This window comes from Microcebus murinus, chromosome 19, assembly GCF_040939455.1.
Source record: "Microcebus murinus isolate Inina chromosome 19, M.murinus_Inina_mat1.0, whole genome shotgun sequence".
In the NCBI taxonomy this organism is placed as follows: domain Eukaryota; kingdom Metazoa; phylum Chordata; class Mammalia; order Primates; family Cheirogaleidae; genus Microcebus; species Microcebus murinus.
Genome location: NC_134122.1, coordinates 6,232,877 through 6,257,392, shown reverse-complemented (window position 1 = coordinate 6,257,392; position 24,516 = coordinate 6,232,877). Strand labels below are relative to the sequence as shown.

Genomic DNA, 24,516 nt, shown 5'->3' with positions numbered 1-24,516 from the left:
TCAAAATGACTAATTATTCCATTAAGGTAAGTGCTCCGCTAGGTGAGACTTGCAAAATTAGAAATATAATAACTTACATGCACTACATTGCCAAGAAATTAAGACATTTATCAAGTTTACTGGGAGGATTAATGTGGCATTTTAGCTGCTGTTAGCACAAGAGACAAATTCAATTAAGGGAAAGTGAGAGGACATCAACCGTCAACCCATACTGAGGTCCCAGCTGGGGGAAGGGAAGGGGGAAGCAGAGGAAGAAGTGAGGACGAGGAGGAGCCAGTACTCACCATGGCACCAACGCCGTAGGTGGGGGCTGGAGCAAGTGCGTGGTGGTAGGGGTCGGCAGCATAAACTCGTCCGTAACTGAAAGGAGAACATAGGTGAAGACTGATCCATAACATGCAATGACAGAGCAATGATAATCATAAAATCCAAAATACCAAGACAGTGTGTGTATGTGTGTGTGTGGGCGGGGGGGGGGCGCCATTCATCTTGGAATAAGAAACGTGAGAGAATTCCGTCTGTGCACAACGCCTTTCTGTTTTGTGCATTTAACGTGGATGGCCGTATTGGTATCTTTAACATACAGACCCACACGCGCACACAACACCCATATATCTTCCCTCCGTCCCCTAGTGCTTTTCCTACGCCGCTCATGTGGCTACCTCAGAGACCGAGATAGGCAAGAAGAAACCACTTGAAAGAAGTGGACTTTTAGGAAGCTCTGCGAGGATGTGTTAATACTCAACGGAGACTGGCTTTTTCTCCTGATGCAGCTGTTACAATCGAGAGGATGGGTCGGAAAGGGTGAAGGGAACCTGTCTGCGCAGTCCATGTCCAACGTCTCTTCGAACATGAAAGAGTAAGTGTATCTGAATGGAAACACCCTGGGAGGGAGGGGCTGTGGGACCCCCCCACCCCACTCAAGAGTTAGGGCCCGATTTCCTTTGGGGCCTCTTACCCCAGAACCTCCACCGCCTCCACCTGTGGCCAGGTTCTGGGAAGGGAGGCGTTGGAAGAAAATGTATCTCAGTGACATTTACCCATCTTGGAGTTTCTCTCTCTCTCTGCTACCCTCCTCCCTCCACTGCCAAGGCTACCTGCACAGGCTTTAGAATAAAAACGAAGCAGCGATGGAAACCAGATGCACTGGATGTCTGCAAATGAGCATCGCCACCAATCAGAAATTAGGGTTCAGAGGTTAAGTCGCTTCCTCCAGTTCACAGCTCTGGACAGAACCGAGCCTTGACTCCCTGGGAGCGGCTTGCACGTGTTCCTGTGCCGCTTTGGCCTGCCGGATATTTTCTTGGAGGTGGTTTGAACAGGGCTGGTTTGATGCGCATCAGAGCTGAGAGGCAATCTTAGGCTCGGTTCCCTGGAAGCTGAGCGGGAGGATGGAGTTTCCCGTGCAGGCGATTTATTGAAGAGGCGCGCTCAGGAGGAGAGAGGCGCGGGCGGGGTCAGGGCGAGGAAAAGAAAGGGTGAGGATGCGGTCTGAGCTGACGAACAGCTTCGACCTGATTCTGGGAGTTGCACACCAGGGTTGGTCCCGCCAGAGTCTGAAGCAAGGGGGTCGGCTCTTTGAAGCCATTGTAAGTTAAGCACGAGCTTTGAGCTTTCCTGGGGGCTGGGACACGCCACTGAGTGGAAGTGGCTGCCTTTGGCGGAGGGCCACTTTCTGGACCAGGGAGCCTCTGTCCTCCATTAGCACCGGTACAGCAGCTGGGGGAGGAGTGCACGGGGGTGGGGTCGCTGTGGCTTTTCAACAGCTCTTGACTCTGCCTGTTTGGCTTTTTTAAAGAATGGAGGAACAAGGCAGGAAGAAATGGTTTGTCTGCACTGTCAACCTTGATCTCACCTCCCATCCCTCACAGTCCAATTTGCATGTGCTTACCCCTTGCCTTCCCCAGTCTTGTTTTCCTTCCTATCTTCTTTCTGTGGCTGGGGGGTAAGCGCATATTGGATGGGTCTGCCTCGGTTGCTCATACCGTGGAGTGTGGGAAGGGGAGGGAAGCTGGGTGTAGGAAGACTTTCTAAACTCAGACTCCAAGTTATACCCCCGATGGGGAAAAAAAAAAAAATGACTGTACCAAGCTTGCGCTGGGCACGTCCTTAATCCCAAGCCCATCAAGCCTGCTTCAAAGGGGCACTGAGCTCAAATGATGTAGGTGAGGCTTCCGGCATCAGCCCAGAGTTCTCCTGAACCTCAGAAGCAGTGGAAGGAGTGGAGGTTGCTCTTCTGAGGCAAATCTCTCAGCAAAACTAACGAATAGTCAACCCCAAGACAGAGGGTGTGTTGAGACAAGAATGATAAAGTTTTTTGAAGGAATAATGTATTTGTGGAGGTCGCTCATGAGACCTGGGCCTCTGCTCCCTTAAGTGGAGGTGGCTGCTAATAGGGGTAAGGAAATGATGCACAACTCTGACGTTCGTCCAGAGCAGGCCTCCTCAAACTACGGCGCGGGCCACATGCAGGTGTTTTTGCCCATTTGTTTTTTGTAACTATAGTCCTGCCCTCCAAAGGTCTGAGGGACAGTGAAAGTTTGAGGACCCCCTGGTCTACAGAAAAACCTGTTCATAGGGTTATTGTTAACGCAGGTGGTTTACACAGGACATAAACCACAAAGGCAAACTGAAAATCTTTGGGAATTTATTAAGTGAGGCCAGGGCATAGTGTCCCTTCAAAATGAGTGTGAAGATGCAAGTTGAGGATAATTTTTTAAACTTGGGGACAGGTTTTACTGTGGCAATAATTTCCTTTTCTGGGGTAGACAGCATACGGGCAGCCTGAAGGTATGTAATGAGAACAAGCCCCCACCCCTTCCTGCTGCATACTTAAATGGGACATCCTTACTGGGCTGTAACACTGGGCATCCTTTCAACCTTTGTGGGAAACCCAAGGTAGCAATTTGGCAGCGTTCTCTCCCGGCAGCGCTGAACTATTCTTCGCAAATGAGCCCGGCTCCTTTTCTCCTCGGGGTGACCTCTACCTTCAGAATCCGATGGTTTTATTATGATTAATAAATTTCATTTCCACAGAGGAAAAGGGACCATGTCAGCTCAAACTGAAGGCAAGGAGGCTTCTTTTCAAATGCTAATTTCTAAACACGCCCTTGTGTGACACTACAATTTAGACACAAGGTTACTAGGGAAGATGTGGACTTGGAGCTCTGCTTTTGCAGCAGAGAGGCCTGGCCCGGCAGCACGCTGATGTCCTCGGAGCTGGCTGAGCACAGCCCTCCTGATTCCCTGGGACCTGAACCGGAGCGATGGTTAAATGTCATAGGACGTCCTCCATCCCACCCACCCCTGGCCAAGGTGGGGCAGAGTTGCCTATGTCCCTCCCCCCCCTAATCCATCAGCAATTTCGGATGAAAGCTTAAATATGTCCACTTCAATCCACGCACACTATAACCACTCTGACGATAAGCCTCAAGTAGTTCATCCAAACCAACTTAGCCTTGAGTCTCATTTCCTTTGTTCAACTCTCACCCCTTTAAACCAACAGCCATTTGCATTTATCAAACCTCTCAAGTCTATCTGCCCATCCATCCATGCTTTCTCTCTATCCATCTAAATATAGATCTAGAGAAGGCTGATCCTATCACTTCCCTGGTTAAGACCTTTCAGTAGTTTTCCTTTGACCCTGGAATAAAACTCAAACTTGCTGAGTGGCCTCTGCCCTTCTCTCCATCATCATCTTCCTCCCCGCCCTCCCTGTGGTCCAGGCACAGGGTCCTCCCTGGTAGTTCTTGGACACACATGCAAATCTTTATTCTCTTCTTAGGTCCTGGCACTTGCTCACCCTCCAACCGAACTACCTCCCGCCATCCTTTGTTTCAGATCAACGGCCACCTCCCGGGAGAGATGCCTGCTTCTCAAGGGCCGTCTCCAACCCTTCAGGTAATGTGGACAATCTCTAATGATTTTACTTCTCTCTTTCCCTGATTATTTCCCCTTCCCCACGGGGGCTGCGCCTGTTCTTCCAGCGAAGGGAGGACGCTCCCACCCCTCGTCTCCATCCCTAGAATCTAGCAGGAGAAAGAGTGATTCTTTCCAGTGCCCTCTCTGATGACTTGGGGTTGGCCGCACAACACTCAGAAGAAGAGTTTCTGGGGACTCTGGAAATACAGAGAGTGTCATCCCCCGAGAACTAACCAAAACCCTTTAAACAAACAAAGAAAAGATAACTGCTTTGCCGGCTGGTTTGCCACAGCTTACAACCATCGTGGGACATCACCTTGTTGACCTTAGCAACAGAGTAGTAACCAGGGGCGACGAGGGGAGCCCAGGGCTTTGGGCAAGGAGACGCAGGTTTGAGTTCTGCCTTCACAATGTGGGAGAGTCAGGCAGATCACCCCCTCTAGGCCTCCTTTTCCTCCTTGGTAACATAGCATCGTTCACTCACAGAGCAGGAAAGGAAACCAGATAAATTTTAAAGCCATCTCCAGATATAGGAGATTATGATACACGCTTCTTACGTGGCATTTCGCAGACTAATCTCTCAATCCCGGCCGGACTTTTGGTCTGTAGAGGCAACTTTGAGATTCTATTCTAATAGGATCACGGGGAGCTCTAGTGATCAAATTACAGATGCTTTTAGGGTTGAGATCTGTGTAATTTGTGAGTTACAGATGTAGTATAAATTGATATACTTGAACCTAGGGTTATATTGGAGCAAAATGAGTAAGGATGGAGCCTGTTGAATGGGAAATATGAACTCATGTTTGTTAAAGTGCTTTGTCTACTGAGACATGTAAATATCACTTTCTTATTAACATCTTCTAAATCTAGTTGAAACAAGTGGGATACTAATGAGATAAGACAGAGGCTCTTGTTGCTAGCCTACACTAGGTTTTAGCAGTCCCATGATTTCAGTAAGAACAATGCAATTAAGAGCCTTTATGCCCCTGGACTCTTTTATTCTTCCATTAGTACTGTCTCCCCAGGCCTCCTGTCCCAGAGATCGCTGGGGGCATCCCTGTGGAGCAGACAAAGGATGAAAATATGCTCGACCTTCACCGGCCAATTGTAGCAAGAAGTTGCACAGATGTATGCCCCTCCCAGCACAGAAAAGAACTGCAGGTATGCGTTCTCAATGGGATGCCTCACCAGGGATCAAAATGAGTGGCCCCCATCAATGCCCTTAGGGGCTGTAGTGTCCCCTCATTGGGATAATGAACCCACGCAAGTCACACTCTTGCCACATAAACAGGGTGGCCCAAACAGCGTGCTGTTTGCAGAGCCGTGGTTCAGCTAGGAGCTGTTTCTTTCACTTTCCTGCTGAGGTCTGGGCCTCAACAGACCCCTGGTTGGGGCAGTCCAAGGTACCCAGTGAGACGGGAGAAACTAACCTAGACCCAAGGAAGAAGGGATTCTCACCCTGGCCCGATAGTCATCCTATTTCGAGGACCTTTCCAAATGACTTTTTAAGGAAAATCCTTTGGTTTAGCATTGTTACTGATCAGTTTTCTTCCCACCATGCAGAGGGAACACATCTAGAACACATGTTCCAGCAGTTCTCAGTGGCTGGGAAGAAGTCACAGCCAGTATCAGCGAAGAAGAGGACCACAGACAGGGCACATGGGCTTCTGCTTCCTTCAGCTCTGGCTATGCCATCCTGATCCAACAGCACAGCAATCCCTTTCCGATCATAAAACATTACAGGCATTTACTATTCCATACTCCTCACTGCTATTGTACAATCTGACAGGTCCCCTCAGCTTGTGGGGTCAGAATATGAGATTCCCCCACAAGATCCTTCAAATTCCCGGCTTGGGACACCTCAGTGGATTTCTGAAATGAACTGTCAGTCTCTTACCTTCATGCAAATAAACATCTACCACACGACAACTAAATGTGCAGGATGCACGGTCTCCATTTCCAGAACCCCACAACTTTCGGGCTCTAAGGTCACTACTATGTATATCAGTTTGAGAAGACAATGACCAAGGTTTGGGGAAAATCTTCCAGGGGTCAAGCATGATGGCAAAGATGGGTTCTATCTGCCCACCATGCAGGGAGGATTGGGGCCATTTTTGGGAGGATTCCCAAGACCTCAGGCTACACACCCTCGTTTGCTGCAACAGGAAAGAGAAAAACCCTCCCAAATGTATTATTAATATATGAGAACTACTTGGATATATTTGAAAAGAATTAAGAGCAATGCTTTAGCTCAGGAATGCTCCTGTTCACTTCCCCATGGAGGGTCAACTGAGTTCCAGATCTCAGTTGGCCAGTTATGTTCACTATGGGACTCCTCCTTTGTGACTACTGGAGCCTCATATTTTTAATCTGGGGGGGGCAAGCCCTTGTCTTCTCAAAGGTTAGAGGAATAGAACTAGTCCCACAACTATAAATACCACCTAGAAGACAGCTCCAAATACAGCAAAACTTCCAAAAGAGACATAAGTCAAAAGAGAACAATCTGGAATCATCTCTACTTGGCTCTGAAATTTCTGAATGTGATTTCTGCTCACTTCCTTAGCTTGGCTTTAAAGTGATTATCTTCAGAAATCTCTTAGCACATTTTTCAGCCCCATGATTCTCCCCACACACACAAGTAGGAGGGAAAGCATCTTCTGGGCTCCTTAGCTGCTGCATGGGAAGCCGCTGAACTTATGCACGTGGACCCTGCCACACGTCAGTCCAACGCCTGTGGTATCCAGAAGGCAAAGACCTTTCACTGGTGGCAACCTCCTTTCTCTGTCTTCTCAGTGGGGCTCAAAACCTCTTGCTATTCTGGATCCCCACAGAGCAGATGTGAGGGAAGAACCTTGACCCTGGATTCATCAGAGCAGGGTAGCAACCACTCCCTGGGAGTTGAGCGGATGCAGGAAGTCCTGCTGGGGGCCGTGCAGTCCCCCTGCTCTGGGATGCCCCCTCTCATAAAGGCACTATGGGCACAGGCTCTTTGATGCAAAACTCAAAGCTACCTTCCTCCTAGAAATCCTGTTGCACTGTGTGTCTACTGCCGCTGTACCACAATCACCAAGAAGGTCCCATTGTGCTCCGAAATCACCATGACACCCCGCCTACATTTGAGCCCACACAGGAGATGGCGTGGTGTTTATATCCCTCATGAGCCTGCAGCTTGCTGGGCTCCCTCCCCAGACCTGGGAATCAGTACCACAGGGGAAGAAGATCACAAAATGGACCCTGCATTTGTAACAAATTTCTCCAGGTGATTTTTTTTTTTTATGCACTCCTTTAAAATTGGAGAACTATTGTTCTCTTTAACTCTGCACTGATACAGCACTTTTCCACTCAGGTTAATTCAGACCTACCTAGATAGCAGTTGACTTGTAAAAGTTAAAGCTAAAGACATTTTATTTTTTATAGGGTATCATTATTGCACGTAACACACCTGGAACTATGTTTTGTCCACAGTAAGCTCTCCATAAATGGCATTGCTATTGGAGCAAAGATCCTTTGGTTATAGGCGCTCTCAGCACCCTGCACGTCCCCTATTGTAATACCCATCACACTGTATTGGAAACAGACCAATTAACCACAAATCAATTTGCTGCATGACAACCTTGCTGAATAATCAGATCACCAACACACAGGGAAGACAATTAGATGAGACTCGCCAAAGGATCAATTAGAAGAATGGCCAATTTGGAAATTTCTTCTAAACACAATGCAGTTCTGCATGCAGGTTCAGAAGCAGGGATTGAAGGGGGTAGAAGAGAGGGTAGGGGCACCCCCCGTTACGCCCCTGAACTGGCTACATATTGCCTCTGACAATTACTTAGTAAACCACATGGCAGCCTGTCCCATGGGGACACTTTCAGCAGCTTGTGCAGATGGGTTCATGTGGCCAAGGCCTTTTCACAGACCCCCACCCTTACCCCACATGGCAGCGTTCAATATTCATCAGGAGTGTGTCCCCAGGCTGGCTTCTCTGGTCACCCACTCTGGGTCCTGGCAGGGAGCAGGCTTGGCTGCTGGACAGAGCCCCAGCCCACACCTGCCCCACCCCAGCCCACACTCCCTCTGTGTGGTGGGGAGGGGGGCTGGGAGCTTCCCACCTTGGATTTTGTGGTAAAAACGACTGCTTCAAACTGTCTGGTGGTTTTCAGGGAATAGGTTATTATTTTAGTTGATTTTTCAGCAAAAAAAAGAGACATTTGGTGACTTGACCTAAAATACACTTTGCTACCCCCACATCTCCCTTAATGCAAAGCATGCTCCCCGAAACCTGGCATCTGCTCCCTCCGCCCATACACCTGAGCCAGCGCCCAGCATAAACATACACCTGCCGCCAGAAGGGGACACGTCGAGTTAAAGAGACCTCCAGCGGAACAACCGTAAGAGAACCACCCAGCGCTCGGCGGGCTCCTCGAAATGTTAACAACCCTGTCCTCCAACTCACACACACTACTGTTCCGCAAGCAAGACGACACAGCCAGAAAAAGCAGAATTCCATCTGGAAGCAGACAGTCCATGTTCCAAGGTCAGGGAAATCGCAGCATGCGGGGGCAGGTGGCCCAATGGAAAGAGCTTTGGTATCACAGGGACTCCAGCGCGGCTGTAGGGAAGTTACCAAACGTCTCTGGGCCTGAGCACGCCTTTTTTTTTTTTTTTTTTTTTTACTTTTCGAAACAGATGTTAACACCTACCTTATCCAGCTGTTATAAAATTATATATACACATACACATATATGTGATTTATCACACTTGCTAGCACATGGAATTTGCTTAATAAACGACAGTAACTTACTACCCCTGGAGGAATCCAGCAAAGCCCACACAAGGGACAATTAGCTGAGGGACAAAGGGCTTTCTTTCCACAGTCACTAGAAGCCTTGGCACGCCACGGAAATCACTGATCGACCCTCACAGCAACACGGAGGGAGTGGCCATTTAATACTGTCTTGACCTTGCACATTTCCAATCCGCCAGCATATCCTGTTTGTTCTTCCATCAAAATACAGCTCAAAGACAACCGCATCTCAGCAATTCTACAGCCATCTGCAGCTGCCCAGAGAGGCCGTGGTCACCCCTCTCGGGGCAGCTGCAAGAGCTTCCCCATTGGTGCCCTTTCTTCTGCTTTTGCAATATTGCGGGCTGGGCTCCCCAAAGCAGCCCAACTGATCATTTAAGGAAATAAATCAGATCATACTCACCCTCCAACACCTTCCCATCATGCTTAAAATGCCAAATATTTCCCACAGCCTCCAATTCCTAACTTGCTCTGACCCCTGGCTACCTCCCAGATATTATCTCTAAAACTACTTACCTGTATTCCCGTGCTCTGGTCACACTGGATGTCTTACTCCCGGAAACCTCAAGCATGCCTCAACCACAGGGCCTTTGCACGTGCTGCATGTTACTTGGCTCACGTCATCACTTTATTCAGGTCCCTGCTCAAATGTTACCTGCTCCTAAAGGCATTCCCTGATCACCAAGTCCGTTACAAAATAACATCACACCCTACTTTCTATCCCTTCCCTGCTTCTTGACTCATTATAGCAATTTCATCACTTGCTATGCAAGCATACTAAATACTTATTCATATACAGAGTTTTGGATCTGTTGTCCACTACAACAGAAGCCCCGTGATGGAGGGCTTCTCCTGACTTATTTAATGTTATGTCTCCAGGGCTTAGAATAGTTCCTGATACACAGCAGGGGTTCCATAGATATTAACCGACTGACATGAATTTCCGGCCACTCATCAAAACAAGTAGCTTGCTTTTCAACTTCCATTCTCATACAAGACACATCTTCAACCACTACTACAATCCCTAGCCCATCCTGGAAAAGTCCTAAGGAATCACAGAGGCAGGAAGACCTCTAGTCTATGAAGGAGGAAAAATAATTTTCTCCCCCCCTTGCTATATCTTACAGAATCCAATCCATCAAAGGTTCTTAACGTTACAGAACAAGAGACTATCCAAGTGTGCAAGGTGGACGCACCAGGCGGTGTCTGTCCTGTGGTTCAAAGGCCAGATTGCATCCAGTGATACCCAGGAAGGAACATGTCCCTCAGGACCAACCCAAACAAAATCAGAACAACGCAACGAATACCATTGTTCAAGCAACCGAGTAAGAAAAATGTCCCTGTAAATACAGTCTCATAGACCACGAATGCTAATAATGCTAATGATAAAATACCATTTATGTGGCTAGCAAAAGCAGAATAGACATTTTGGCATCCTCTACAAAAAAAAAAAATCCCAAGTAAAACTCATCACTTTTTCCTTGGGGAACGGAAAGAAAAATCCTGAGGCGCTGCTGTTGCTACTGTCTAATGATTTTCGTTTCACCATCTCCACGCTAAGCCACGGACAAAACTCTGTCTGGCCAGCACTTCCACTGTTGGCAGCATTGTGATGGTAATGTGTTTTTATAAGAATTTCACATCTAAAATCCATCAAGAGCCTCCAGACTGAGATTTTTAAGCATCTTGTTGATTTCTTTCTCCACTTAAAAATACAGAACCTGCCTTTGGTCGAACCCTGATGTCCAGTAGATATCAGGATCCAATAGACCTGCCCTATGGAGTGGTGTTGGTTTTTATAAGGTGAGAACTCCTGACAACCCCGCTGTTTAGAATGGGGGCTCGGGGTGCGCTGGGCTTTTCTAGCATGTAAGAACCAATGCCCCAGAAGGCATTCAGTGAAGCCACCAGTCACGACCTTTGTTGACCGAGCAGGTCTGACTTATCATTTTCACTCTGTGAGGAGGGTGGATTGGCTGGAAGATCATCTGACATTTGATTGATATGGGTGTCTCCCTTTTCATGCTTGATTCAAAATTCAGAGTTCAAGTGGAACCTTATGAAGCATACAGCATATTATTAATATGGCCATCAGAGGAACAGGGATATCTCTCTCAATTTGGAATGTGATCGATAGCAATTCATTAAGAATTTACTCAGCAGCCATCCTAAATTAGATAAGGTAGATGGAAACGCTTGCCACACTCGTGCAGACTTTCATTTTCCATCGCTTCTTTTAGGAATAGTGTGTGTGGATCACTTGCTTACAAGGCAGAGTCTGTTAAAGTTGTGGGACAAAAATCAATACCCATCTACCTTTTAGGTGGTACCTTTTCCACGTGTGATCTATGATGTCAGAATATAACCAAGGACACACTGGAACATGCCCAGGGGCTAACAGGGAAGGTAGAAGCTTGGGAATACCAGCATATCCACAAATGATGCCTTTTAACATTTTAAAGTCAACATTCTTTCCCACCAGCACTCCCATCCCAGGCAGGCTGTCCCTTTAGTTGCATGCGCCATTGTGCTAAGGCTCTGAACGTGTAGAACGACTCTTGGATCCCAGAACATTCACCCGCCACTCCTCACAATGCAACTAACCATCACTCTCCTACTGTTAGGCATTAGTGAAGGGTTAAAAGGGTGTCGCCACTTCTCGCAGCGAGAAGCAGAGATATTTGGATCTAGAGGTTAAGCAGGAGTGGAAACAGGGCATCATCATCAAAGGGGCTTTATAGAAATAGAGTGTGCCATTACTTTACAATGAGAGCATGCATACCTCTTGAACTCACCCGGTAAGACTTGAAACCCTTATAAATGCTGAGACGCACTACATAAATAGAACTGACCCTGCCTTTCAGAAAAGAGAGGGCTGGGAGCAGGTACCTAGCTCTCTGTCCTCCTTTTGATCCCTTGCCACCAAAGACTCTAAACAGGGTGTGAAGCATCGGCAAGTAAGCCTTCCTTTACTGTTGCATTGGTAAAAGGTAGCAGACGGGTGTCTGTTTGTAAGGTTCACTTGAATTGTGTGTGTTTTTGAAGGTCATGACAAGTTCAACTACACAGGGATGAGCGGTAATGTCCTCCCTTATTGGCTGAAAGCAAAACATTGGCAAGATTTCCTGGTAATTGCTTTGGTCCTAGTTTAGGCTTAAAAAAAAAAGACTAAAAAAAGGAAAAAAAAGAGATCTGCTGTTAGTTAAGGCACTCACCTATCTTGGCATTTAATCAAGTAATCCCATGCTAATGAAAGTTCAAAGTTAACTGTTCTGAACCACATCAAAGCAAAAAAAAAAAAAAACAGGCATTATTTTGATGGAAACATCATGCAACTATGCAATTTCCAATTGCCAAAGTCCTGGTCTCAAAAACAAGACTTTTTCTAAGTCCTGCTACTTGAGCTATGTTTTAAGAGAAAGGAAATAGAGGATCTTTTGCTAATAGAATGACGATCCCCTTCTTAGGAGACAGAGATAATTATATGCCCTAATGCCTCTAGCTTTATAAATTCAGTCTTTTGCAGCCTATAATATTCCATAAAGATCCCAAATAATTCACATATCAATTTTTGTGAACCCAGACATAATACGTTAAAAAAACATAGAAGTCACACATCTGTGTACCTAATCTCCCTGTTTGGTATTTTACCATAAAATCACTGATTATACTGTGAGATTTTATTGTGGATTCATCCAATACAGTCTTACTTTTCTGGTCCATGGATTATTAAAACCAGAAATAAAACATCAAAGTTAGCAAAATGCCTAATGTCTTCTTATATGGCAGAGCCTGAAGGCGCCAGCTATACTCCACAGATATATGATTTTTTTTTTTAACTAAATTTTCTAGAGTGACCAACTGCAGCATGTGAAGGAGGAGGAAAAAAAAAAAAAGGATATTGAGACTTGGATGGATTGCATCAAGAAGTAGCAATGTTTGTTACCTGCAGAGGTGTTACAAGAAATTTCATCTGCTGCAACGAAGACGAACTGATTTCTGGAAGAGAAGATAAAATTCACAATACTGCTCGCTCAGGGGGGAATGTGCTCTCTGCCAATTGGTTTGATGTGTACAGATGAGGGGAGGGAAGGGGGGTGCGTTCGAATGGATGTTGCAGGGAAATGTGCTTGATGTACCTTGGACTTAGAGAGTTTAGAAAGATCATGAAACAGGCATGCGGGGACCTCTTAAAGGAAATCATGGTGAAGTCAGAATATGGACCATGTACAAGCTGTTGCACCAAATATTAATGCTATGTGTTACCAGAACATCATGCCAGGATATGTTTCTAACGCTAGAGCATTTCTAATTGTACTTATATGGATTTCTATGCTAAAAGGAGATTATATTAAAAAAAATCATATAGACTACTGATAAGGAAAAAGGGTATATACTACAGCTAGCTAGGAAAATTATAAAATTCCAGACTTTATTATTATACTATAATATCAAAAATTTTTCTAAAGGGAAAGAAAACCAAATGCTGTCATTTCAAAAAAGAATTTTATATGGTGCTGTGTTATGGATAATAATTTCCTCATAAACTAGGCTTGCTGTATAAAGAAGGTAAGAGAACTCATCAATTGAAAAAAAAACAACCCTGTCTTGCCAAATTATTTTTAATGATCCTGTATTAAAAAGAAAATATAAAGGGAAAATGCTATTTTACTTTGATTTAGTAAACCCAGAAAGATAATAAAACTCTCTTAAGATGTTTCCAGCTGTGACAGTTCCACGATGTAATGTGTTCTAATTCCGAGGTACTGTTTATTTCTCTAGAAATAAGCATGTCTATGTCAGGGAGATTATACAAACGGCCCAGTGAGGTTAGCTAGGCTCTTAAATGCCTCAACAGCAGCATTAGAGAGACTCTGAGTTCTCATTTGTTAGATTTTACTGTGCATAGGGATATTCAGAATTGCATTTTTTTTGGTCTTAGTGTGATTGGTTTTGTTGAAATGTTTCAATGCTTCAAACAGTATCTAGTGATTGAGCATTTCTTAAAACATCTTAGGGAAGTTTCACTGTTGCAAGAGATACACCCTGGAATATAAATAGAGCTGCCATTTGAATATTCCCCTAGAATTTAACATTCACTTGAAAATTCTAGTCATTTCTACACCAATGAAATCTAAACAAAATCATACATGCTGGGAGAATAGTATGTTTTTTTAAATGCTTTTCTTCCACATAACAAAAGTCATGGCTAAGTCATGTATCACCTTTCTTAAAACAATGTGTTCCTGTCATTGGAGTTTTGCTATCTTTCTGTTCTGACATAGACCTTTTGAACCCCATCAACATCTGGCTTCAGATTCCCTAGGTTTGCGGTGCAATAAAATTCATATCCCAGAAAACAAAGGAAATATTTTGGTTGGATATTTGTTTTGCCTTACCACCTTTGATGTACACAAGGGATGGTGAGATATGGGCACTCTTAATTACAGGTACACTTCTCTTAATTACAGGTACTCTTCTCAGGTACACTAAGTACGTGGAAGGAACTCTATTTACATGGTGCCCACAGGAAGAACACTACCAGAACCAAGAATGATGAGCTGGTTTACCCAAAGGGGCAAGCTCTTCGAAATAGGCATTCATATATCTATGAGGTATATGAGGCAGAACTTAACTAGTTAGGCTGCTCTATCCAATTCATACCACCTAACCCTAGAAGATATTGCTAGCTTGTGTTCCATTTCTGTCTTTCCCCAAAGGAACTTTCAGGTTTGTTACACATGAGAAAAGCCATTTGGAAGTAACCAACAGACATAAAATGGTGATTGTATAGGAAAACATTTAAAAATATAACCTACAAGTATGATTATAAAGACATTAGTCCTGTTTTTTTAATTATTCCAGAATTTTATAATATACGATGGCACCCTTGAAAACATGCTTTTTGAGACTATGCACTTAACTCTTAAAAAAAAAAAAAGCTACCATTTCTCCATTTCCTTCCTTCCTCTTTTCTCTTTTTTAGTAACCTATTTTTTTTTTTTTTTTTTTTTTACCCACAGTGTCTTTATGATCCCTGAGCAAGTTTGTGAACAAAAGGGACTGCTCCCTTTCACCCTCTTCAAAGCAGTTGGCTTGGGTGACTTCTGACTATGAAATCAAATCTACTTCAGAGCCCAAAGAGTTATCAATAGTGATATTTAAAGGATTATGCCATGGACTCCACAGCAATGCTATAGGAGTTACAAAAATGTTTTTTCTTTTCTTTTTTAATCCACATAAACCACCCCATCATATCCCAGAAAGGTCACCATAAACAGCCAGGAAAGTGCCTTTCTATAGAGTTCATTAATTGCATGAGTTCAACCTGCATGATCCCCCCCACCCAACTATGCTTTCACCAACTGACTACATGTGCAATTAATAGGAAATGCCTGCCAAATCACGGACAGTTTGGGGTGGCCCACACGTCAGGCATTCTGGTAGACTTCTAAGGCACAGGTTTCATATTGGTGTCTATATCAACTATGTCATGCCGATTTTATTTACAGTTGTTTCTCCTACCTTGAACTTTAAGACAAATTACTTAGAAGGCCCATAAATGGATCATCTATGACCCTCTCCACAATGCCATTTACCCCAAATACCCAGAGAGAGAGAGAGAGAGAGGATCAAGGAGATCAATGATGTAGTGGAGAAGTCTGCTATTCCCCCCCAAAATTTAGGAAAAATTAAACGACCAGAGCAATGCAGGTGTGCTCTGCACAGTGGGGCCACCTCCCAGGAGAAGAAACCTGTACCAGGGTCTGTGTCTTTACGCTGACCCCGGTGTGCCGTCTACTCTCAACACAGACCCAAGGATTTGAACTTCAAAAATGCACCTGATTTTCAGCACACTGGTTTGTTCCTTGGCTGTTGATGATAAAGAAGGTCTGGCTGAGTAGTTAGCAACCTTGGCGGCACACTGTAAGCATCTGGTGCATTTCTAACATTTCCGGTGGCCAGGCTACACTTAAAGCCAATTAAACGGAGACCCCTGTGAGTGGGTCCTGGCATCCCCAGTTGTTATAGACTTCCAGGTGACTTTTAATGTGCTAATGTTCTCAGTTTGAGTTGAATGGTTCCCACCTTGGCCGCTCCCTGCATTCACACTCAGAGAGGGGTTCAAAGGGTGGTGATGGTGGGGCCTCCCCCCTGTGGGTTCTGGTTTAACTGATCAGGGTAGGATCTGGAAAGCAGCAGTTTAGAAAATGCTCTGCAGGAGATTCTAACAGGAGGGCACAGCTGAGCGGCAGTGGTATGGCGCAAATGCAAAGGAGTGGAATCACTGAATCTATGGCAACTCTTGCTTCTTTTTGTAACTTCTACTTGGCCTCCAGAGCAACCTCACTACCTAGACTTCTGAGAATGCAACCACAGAAACTTGACCCTGTGTCCAGGAAAGGCTACTTCTGATTTCTAGATGCCCGCTAGGAGGACCGACTTTAAATCTTATTCTCAAAGAGAAGCTGGCCTACGCTGGCTACCATGTCACCACACTGTGTGTATCTGATTCCCCACCTCTTCCTCTTATTTTACCATCGCCTATGGACTTACTTAAGATCATCTTTGTGTGGGTCTTTTCATTTCTCCTTCAGAGCCTGCATCTAATGCTGTCTTTACCAGTTCTTTCACCATAAACTCCTATTTTCAACCTCTCCTTCTGCTCCAACCATTTATAAAACTTCCCTGAAGATTTACTTCGAGTACTTTAAAAAAAAATTTTTTTTTTTTGCTCAGACTTTAGTGAGCATCAGATCACCTAGAATGCTTGTTAAAGGCAAGTTCCTGGGTTTCGATCCTGATTCCCTCAATCAGAATTTCCAGAAGAGAGATCTGGTAATTTAGACATTTAACAAGAGCCCAGACCTGGCTGTCGATCAGCCCAAGGGGACACCGCTCTTGCTATGCTGTACACAGCAGGTGCCCCATGAGGAATCATGACTCCACCTACTTCTTACCATGAGGAAGTTTGGGAAACCCTGCTGAGAAATCTGCAAGTTCATTCTCATTTTCTCTGCAAAGGTCACCTTTCCCAGGAAAATTGTTTGACTTGGGAAGGCTTTGAGGGAGAATAGAGTATTATTAATTTATGAAAAATAAACAAATGGTCAATGATCGAGGCCAGTGGAAAGGCTATGTTTGTCTTGACTCTTGGGAACGCTGATTGCAAAGGCTACTCCCTAACGTCGACTGAGCTCGTACCTATGTCGGGAAGTCGCCGAGTGTCATACCTATGTATTAATTCGTTTAATTGTTTTTACAATCCCTCTTTCCATCCCCATCTTTATAGGTGGGGAAACTGAGGCAATAGAAAGGTTGTATAATGTGAGCGAGCTGCTAAGTGGTGGAGGTGAAATCTGAACACAGTTGGCTTGGCTCAAGACCCTAAGGTTCTGCTTAGGAGCATTAGGGGCATTCACACACAGGGTATTCAATCAGCAATGGGTGTGAGGTCTCTAGAGAGGAATTTTTTCTTTTTTTTTTTTGAGACAGAGTCTCACTCGGCTGCCCTGGCTACAGTGCTGTGGCATCAGCCTAGCTCACAGCAACCTCAAACTCCTGGGCTCAAGCGATTCTTCTCCCTCAGCCTCCCGAGTAGCTGGGACTATAGGCATGCGCCACCATGCCTGGCTAATTTTTTCTATATCTTTTTAGTTGGTCAATTAATTTATATTTTTAGTAGAAACACGGTCTTGCTCTTGCTGGTTTTGAACTCCTGAGCTCAAGCAATCCTCCTGCCTCAGCCTCCCAGAGTGCTAGGATTACAGGCATGAGCCACTGCGCCCGGCCAGGAACTTAATATTGCTCTGAATCTTCCATTCCTCTGAGACAAAATCATAAGAGTGTTTGGATTCCTCTTTGAATATATGATTGAGGTTTGAGAGAGATAAGTGTATTCTGCTTTAACCACAACTGGACACGATGGAATACCATATGCCATGCTCTTTCTTTATATTCCTGTATCACCAGACCTCCTCATCTTTAAAGATGGTTTTCATAGGCCAACCATCTAGAATCTATATCTGCCTCAGCTGGTTGTACATTTAAATTAGTCCTACGGACCGCCATAGAACACTCTCATATTCTACTTTTTTCCTTAGGCTACATCTCATCTCTTTGCAATCTTCTTCCTTCTAAAAATTACCCATGGCTGAATTCTTAGAGTCAATTAAAAATAGTAGCCAGCCAGCGTTGCTGGAGGGGATTGTGAAACTAGCTCTCAAGTCATAGAGTGAAACTCTGGTATAGTCGAGTGGAAGGCCGGATGGTCAATGTTCCCCGCATTAAAAATAATACTGGTTTTAAGTTTCATTGTTAAAGATTCTGGTCAATTCTCACTCTTTGGCCTCTCATTTCTGTCATATCGCTATTGTTAAACAAAACTCGGCATTGGTATCGTTCATAGCAAGATTTTTCCTGTACCCAGTGCTCCGAATATATTGAACCTAACACACACACACACACACACACACACACACACACACACACACACACAGATGTGTATTTAAACCCCATTGAAGACATCCTCTAGAAAATCTCTACAACCCAAGACATTGGCCTTCTGGTCCGGGTAGATTAACCAATATGCCCCAAGATAGTAGTGAGATAAAGTCAAAGTCATTCTACCTGTAGATTCTGGGGTATCTGCTGGTTCTAAGGCAGAGATTTCTCATCCCTGACTGCCCAGCTGGGATTTTGTTTTTTAACAAAAAAATTTCAGCTAGGATTTAAAAAAAAAAAAAAAAAATAACGTACCAATGACCAGACCCATTCACCAATCATTTAAGTCAGAATCTCTGAGAGTGGTTGCCAGGTACAGGTAAGGCCTGAAAGCCCCTCAGGTGATGCTGATCTGCCATCAGCATGGAGAACTCATCTCTCAGTGTGTGAATGCCTCTTTGAACATGTGTGCCCTGCTTTTGCGGGACACAGAGACTTGTGTCTCTTGGGTTTAAAGTAAATGACACCGGTTTCATTTTAACATTTTATAATTGTTGGTGTTTCGGTTATTGGTAATTACATCCTAGTCATATTATTTATAATTAGTAATAATTCTATAACTGTGCTTACCAGGAAGCTTCCTTTTATACATGTAAAATTAAGGTAGAAATCGACAATAATCAGGTTATTCTCATTGCTCATCTTAAAAAAGCTGCTGGAAGGGCCATATGGAATTCAGCCATGAGTGTTTTCTGAATATTAAACAAAACATGCAGAAATAAGATGCTCCTATTAAAATTCTTCTTGCTGACTTCACTAAATAGTTACTCATGTCACACATTCAACCCTCAGACAGTAAATGAGGAGTTTGCCTCATAGCAGGCACTGAGCTCAGCCTGGGGCCCTGACACTGTACTCACGGCCTTCAAATCACTGTAGGGTGTCTGTATTGGGCTTACCTTTCCAGAAACTCATAATCTAATATATATGTCAGTTTTACCACCTAGGGATGGGGAATCAGTATTTTACCTCCCTTCCCACACGCAGTACTAATACTCTTCCAGAACAGTACAAACCCCATTCAGATCCATATATTTTCCCTGCCTTGTTATTTTCATTCTTATTTTAGCCCTGTGCCATCAGTAGTTCACTAGGCTGCAGCAAACTATAGAATGAGAAAGGGGATAAACAAACAAGCAAGCAAATAACCAAATAAATTGACTATAGAATGCTCTAAAAGGATCTATACCGATCTCTTTTTGAAAAAGGGAAAATATATTAAAATGCATATAAAAACATTTAGACACAGTTCCTCAATTGCTAACACTGCATATATTTAAAAAAAAAAAAAACACACAACAAACTTAAATGGCAAAGGAGATAAGGGCTGTGAATCTGTCCCCGATTTGAATATTCTACCGAGAAAGCTCTGAGTTTTGGAAATTCAAATCCAAGTACATCTCCGCTACTCGGAGACCTTGACAACAGTTCACTTTTGCCATTTCAGTTCTCCCCACATCTAACATTGTCCCTTGTTCCCTCTGTACTTCTTTCCTCGGCTCACACTAAAGAGAACTAACTAATCATGACTCTGGAAGCCGTGCCCGGTCACACACAAGCCACATCTCGCTCGAAAAATCATTTCACCATTCTGGGCCTCAGTTTCCTCATTTGGAAAATGAGTATAAAACAGTGCATGCCCATTTGTGCAGACTGAATGAGAGAAGGAATGTGAAGTCACTTTTATTAGGACAAAAAAAATGGTTTTGTTTTGTTTTGTTGCATTTGGCTGTGTAGACTCAGCATACAAAGGATGTAAATTCTATTTCTCTCCTTATCCAAAGAAATGGACAGGCAACTGGTTTTGCAAAAGTCGAAAGCAGTGGCAATTTGGGTGCTGGGTTTACACTGGGAGACCAGCCATTTCTCTTGCAAAGCTAATGCATCGGGTAGCGTGACTTGCTCCCTAGGCAGAAAAGCGAATTAACATCCAAGGAAAAGGATGAACAGGAAGGACACGCTGTTTCATCCCATGATTCCCAACATCACTTACCCAACCTATATTTTATATTCCTAGGATGGAAGTCAAGATTTCGGAACAAAACCAAAATTAATTAGTCAAAAATTATTCTAACTCATAAAACCTGTTTCCACAGGAAAATCCTTTTATATAAAAAAAAAAAAAAACAAGCACAAAAAACCCAAACAATGCATCATTCAGTGAGTGATGCTGATACTACTATTACTACTACTCCTAATTTCTATTACTACTAATATCCTGAGTGCTACTAAGTGTCAGGTTCTGTTTGAGAGACTTTCTGTTCATGACTCCAATTAATTCTTACAACAACCCAGTGAGGCCATGACCACCCATTATTCCCACCTCATAGATGAGGCAGTTGAAGATCAAATAGTTCAACGAGTCTGCTCAGATTATCTCTTGGAGTAAGTAACTGTACTGAGATTCTAAATCTGGGGTTATATTCTATATACCAATAGCAGTGATTTTTCTAGTGCATATACAAATCAAAGAGTGCATAGAGTAAGCATAAAAGATCTTGTTCCAAATCCTGACACAGCCCAGCCACCTGTAAGTCCTGGACTGTCCAGCAAGGCACAGATTTTCTGAATGTGAGTGTTACAGTGCATCTTAGAAACTGCCTACTCTAAAAATGACCTTGCACTTTTCAATGCATTTACTTGCTACTGCCTCTATATATTCAACGCTTACAAAGACTACCATACACTCTAAAACATCTGTCAATTGGCAATATTTGTACTACTTCTTTCAGCTAATGATGTTCACCTTCTTCATCTCTTTCTGGCTCTAATTGGGATTATACTCTCATTTAGTATACGAAAAGACTAAGGATCAAGAAAGTTAAGATAAATCAAATGGGACTTTCCCAGGGTCCATTATATATTGGTGTGAATCTGTTTTGCAATCAACAAGATTATTAGGACAAAATCACGTTCCCTACTCATGGATCTTTGGGGGATAAAGACAGAATTGTGGCCCTAGGCCAGTTGAGGGAAGAAGTCAAAACAGAATTGATTTGGAGGCATGCCCAACCATAGACAGCTCTTATTTTCTCCCTGAAGGAGGGAGAGTAGACAGGTGATGGTAATAAACCAATAATTTATAAAGGCAGATCCTCTTAGATGCTGCAAGGTTTGTGGAGGGGGAGCCTGGTGTTGACATTATTGGCCGTACATTGGGGTAGAATTGGGGCGTGTCCTCCAAAGCAGCACTTCTCAAACTTCATCCAAATCACTCTGAAGTTTTGAAAGTGCAGGTTCCAGTTTTGCAGGGCTTGGGTGGGGCTTGAGATTCCACATTCTCTCAAGTGCCTGGTGAGGCAGATATTGTTGGTCTGGAAACCATACTTTGCATAACGAGGCTCTTAAGACTTTTAAAATGACCTAGTGACATCTTGAAGTTTCAGAAGAGAATAAGGCAATCACCTTTCTCCCGCCTTTTATGTGTACATTTTAAGTTTGGGAGCAAGAAATTGAAGAAAATAAAAAAGAATAGCATGGAAACTATCATTCTAGGGAAGCAATGGAGCTGGTACTTCCAGGATGGGTTTTTAAAACACCCCTCACCCTCTTGACCTGGGCTCATCATCTACTTAATAGTTGTTGTCCACAAACCCTCTAATGATATAGCAATGGTGAAGAAAACAAGTTCTTCATCTTTGAATGTATTCTAAAATTTTCCGTGACAAAATTAGAATGGTGAAAAGCATCAGGAATGGAGAGGATGCCGGAAGCATCAAACAATCTTAGTTTTTCATCTAAAAGGATTCCAGGCCTGCAAAAGTAGTGGGAACTACTGATTAAGGTTATCACATGTGTGGTATTTTTATAATTTTAGGCCAAAGCATTTCCATCTAAATAGCTAATTAAGAGAAAAGGATGTTTGAGTTTATGTTATTCACTGACTTTATGAAATTCATTAATCTATTTGAATAGCCACATATCATAACGCAGCAAGCATTAGCCTGGAAAAAGAGAGACAGAATCGACTAGTTACCCCTGATAGAGGTTCTCTCTTGCTCTCGAGTAACAAACTCCCAGCCCCACGAACCCTGATAGGAGTCCCCCTCCTCTAAATGTTTTTTGTGTTAATTAAATACAAAATGCACTATAGTTTACAGGAGAATCTAACTCCAGACGAATCAATCGTCATGCTTCACACCAAGGAGAAAAACCAAAAGAAGCCACTTATTTCTGCCTCTGACTGTTCCCATGCCTTCGAGATCATCTTGAAATAGACATCAGTTCTTCCAAAAAAGAATTCAACTTGTGTCCATAGGTATGGTGTCAGAACTTGCTCTGATAATTTTAAAGGAAATACTAGACCGTTTTAGCAAAAAAGCTCCACCTTATCCCCAACCAAAGATGGCATCTATAGCATACCCCCTAAGGACTAAATACATACAAAAATAATTAAAACCCAACCAACCAAAGAAGAAAAACCAAGGCCAGGAAGTGGTGGGGTTTCATTTTTATTCGTGCTACATGCACAAATGCTTCCTGAGCTAACATCCCATCCTGTGAGTGTTCTCTTCTTCTACTTCTACCTAGAGTCCTGACTTCCAGGATGGGGGGTTTTCTGCAATGGCGATGGCTCGTCGCAGGCCCTGGCGTGCATGTTCTCAACAGACCTGCCTCTGGAAAGCTGCTTCCTCACACCTGCCTCTAAACTCTTCACAGCTGATGGGCTCCGATGGTGCTACTTAAAAGATAGGCTTTATTTGCTTTTGGGCGGCCTATCAAGTCAATGATCTGCAACCTGAAAAGTGTGCAATTAGGCCAGGACATGACCAAAGGAGTTGTTACACCTTGTCTTGTCACTGGCAAAAGTGTCTACCCATGTGGCTGTGACAGCCATGGTTTGTTGGGTTTGGAAATTCCTTTAATATCTCCCCAACTCCTTGTTGGTCCAGTCTGTTGACTATTATAGGATTGGTTCTTCTTCTTCTTCTTTTTTTTTTTTAACTGCTTCAATTACATATTCATCCAATAGTGCACAACAGTTGTTAAGAAGCCATTATAGACTATAGAACACAGGCAATTAGTTCTTGAAACAAAAACTTGAGCACTATTTCTCTTAACGTGTATATGTATGCACGTGATGTCTATAAATTAAAAATAAAAGCAGCTCAGGAAATATATCTGTCAGTCACAGCCACACTGCTTCTTAGCACTGAGAGCTTGGCATCCATAAACCCACATTTCAAAAAATTACAGGGATGCCACTTACTGTCGAGAGCTATACATTCCCTCCTTCACTATTTCAGAGCCATCTCCATTGCTATCAAATGAAATCAGTGAAAATCTGCAGAGCGGGTCAGGAGAAAATATAATTATCATAATTTTTTTTTCTTGGAGAATACCCAATCAGAACCATTTTAAAGGGAGCACTACCATATATACTGGAAGCTTTATTAAAGAAATTTATTTTTGGCTGGCATGTGTGCCTTATAATGGGAATCTCACAGGCATACGTGTTTCTTTCTTAGTTACCCTAAAGCTGTCTGGAACAATTAGTGTTACTTTCTCTTCCTGAGGGGGCCCTGAATCACCAAAAAAAGCGAATGAATCTGTTTCAGAAACTGAACTTTAAATAAGAAAGAAAAATAAGGATAAATAAAAATAAGAGTCTATCTACATATATACACACACACACACACATATGTTCGACCTGGAGTTCTAATAAAAGCGTGGACAGCCTTTTCTAGACACTGTTGCACAGAAGGGTATGAATAAAGACATTAGTGACTCATTTCTGCTACATCTTGTTACAACTTGACAGATCGTCTTTTTTTAAGTTTGCAGAAGCCAGGAGAGCTCATGAAGATGAGTGAAAATAACAGAAGAGATTTAAAAAAAAAAACGAAGAGGAAGACCAACTTTAACAAAGCACCATCAGAAAAGGTCTAGAGAAATGATTGCAGCTCATTGCCATGTTTTGACTCAACAGTCTAGAACAGAGGTCCTCAAACTTTTTAAACAGGGGGCCAGTTCACTGTCCCTCAGACTGTCGGAGGGCCGTTGGAGAGTGGGGCGCACATTCCACACATGCGCACTGTGGGCCCGGGACCAGTAGGCTGCTAAGCAGGACAGGCAGCGGCTGCAAAAACACCCGGCGGGCTGGATAAATGTCCTCAGCGGGCTGGGTGTGGTCCGCAGGCCGTAGTTTGAGGACGCCTGGTCTAGAATCTAACTCCAGAATGGCTCCTTCCTGCCCCCAGGTCGTAATCTCAACTGGGGAGATGCCACGGGGCTACTCTTCGGTCTTCTTGGAACCTCCATGAACTACACCCTCAGCTCTTTGTTGA

The 24,516-nt window shown here is 43.6% G+C and overlaps 1 protein-coding gene and 1 long non-coding RNA gene across 33 annotated transcripts in view; one reads left to right on the top strand and one right to left on the bottom strand.

The window, feature by feature from the left end:
* Window positions 1–5,871, top strand: part of LOC142862417 (uncharacterized) — a 39,476-nt gene extending 33,605 nt beyond the window's left edge. Inside the window, exons 4-7 of one of the 2 annotated variants that reach the window (XR_012913478.1) lie at window positions 774–859; window positions 3,785–3,900; window positions 4,947–5,082; window positions 5,485–5,871. This is a non-coding gene — a long non-coding RNA (uncharacterized LOC142862417). The remainder of the gene's footprint in view (window positions 1–773; window positions 860–3,784; window positions 3,901–4,946; window positions 5,083–5,484) is intronic. The other variant, XR_012913479.1, reaches the window with a different exon arrangement.
* RBFOX1 (RNA binding fox-1 homolog 1) overlaps window positions 1–24,516 on the bottom strand; it is a 1,966,619-nt gene that overhangs the window by 3,266 nt on the left and 1,938,837 nt on the right. For 16 of the 31 annotated variants that reach the window (XM_075995072.1, XM_075995068.1, XM_075995069.1 and 13 more), the window contains 2 exons: window positions 12,672–12,724; window positions 285–360 (listed from right to left, as the gene is read on the bottom strand). In XM_075995072.1, the coding sequence (XP_075851187.1) occupies window positions 285–360; window positions 12,672–12,724 (129 nt within the window). The remainder of the gene's footprint in view (window positions 1–284; window positions 361–12,671; window positions 12,725–24,516) is intronic. The other 15 variants (XM_075995067.1, XM_075995066.1, XM_075995073.1 and 12 more) reach the window with 1 other exon arrangement.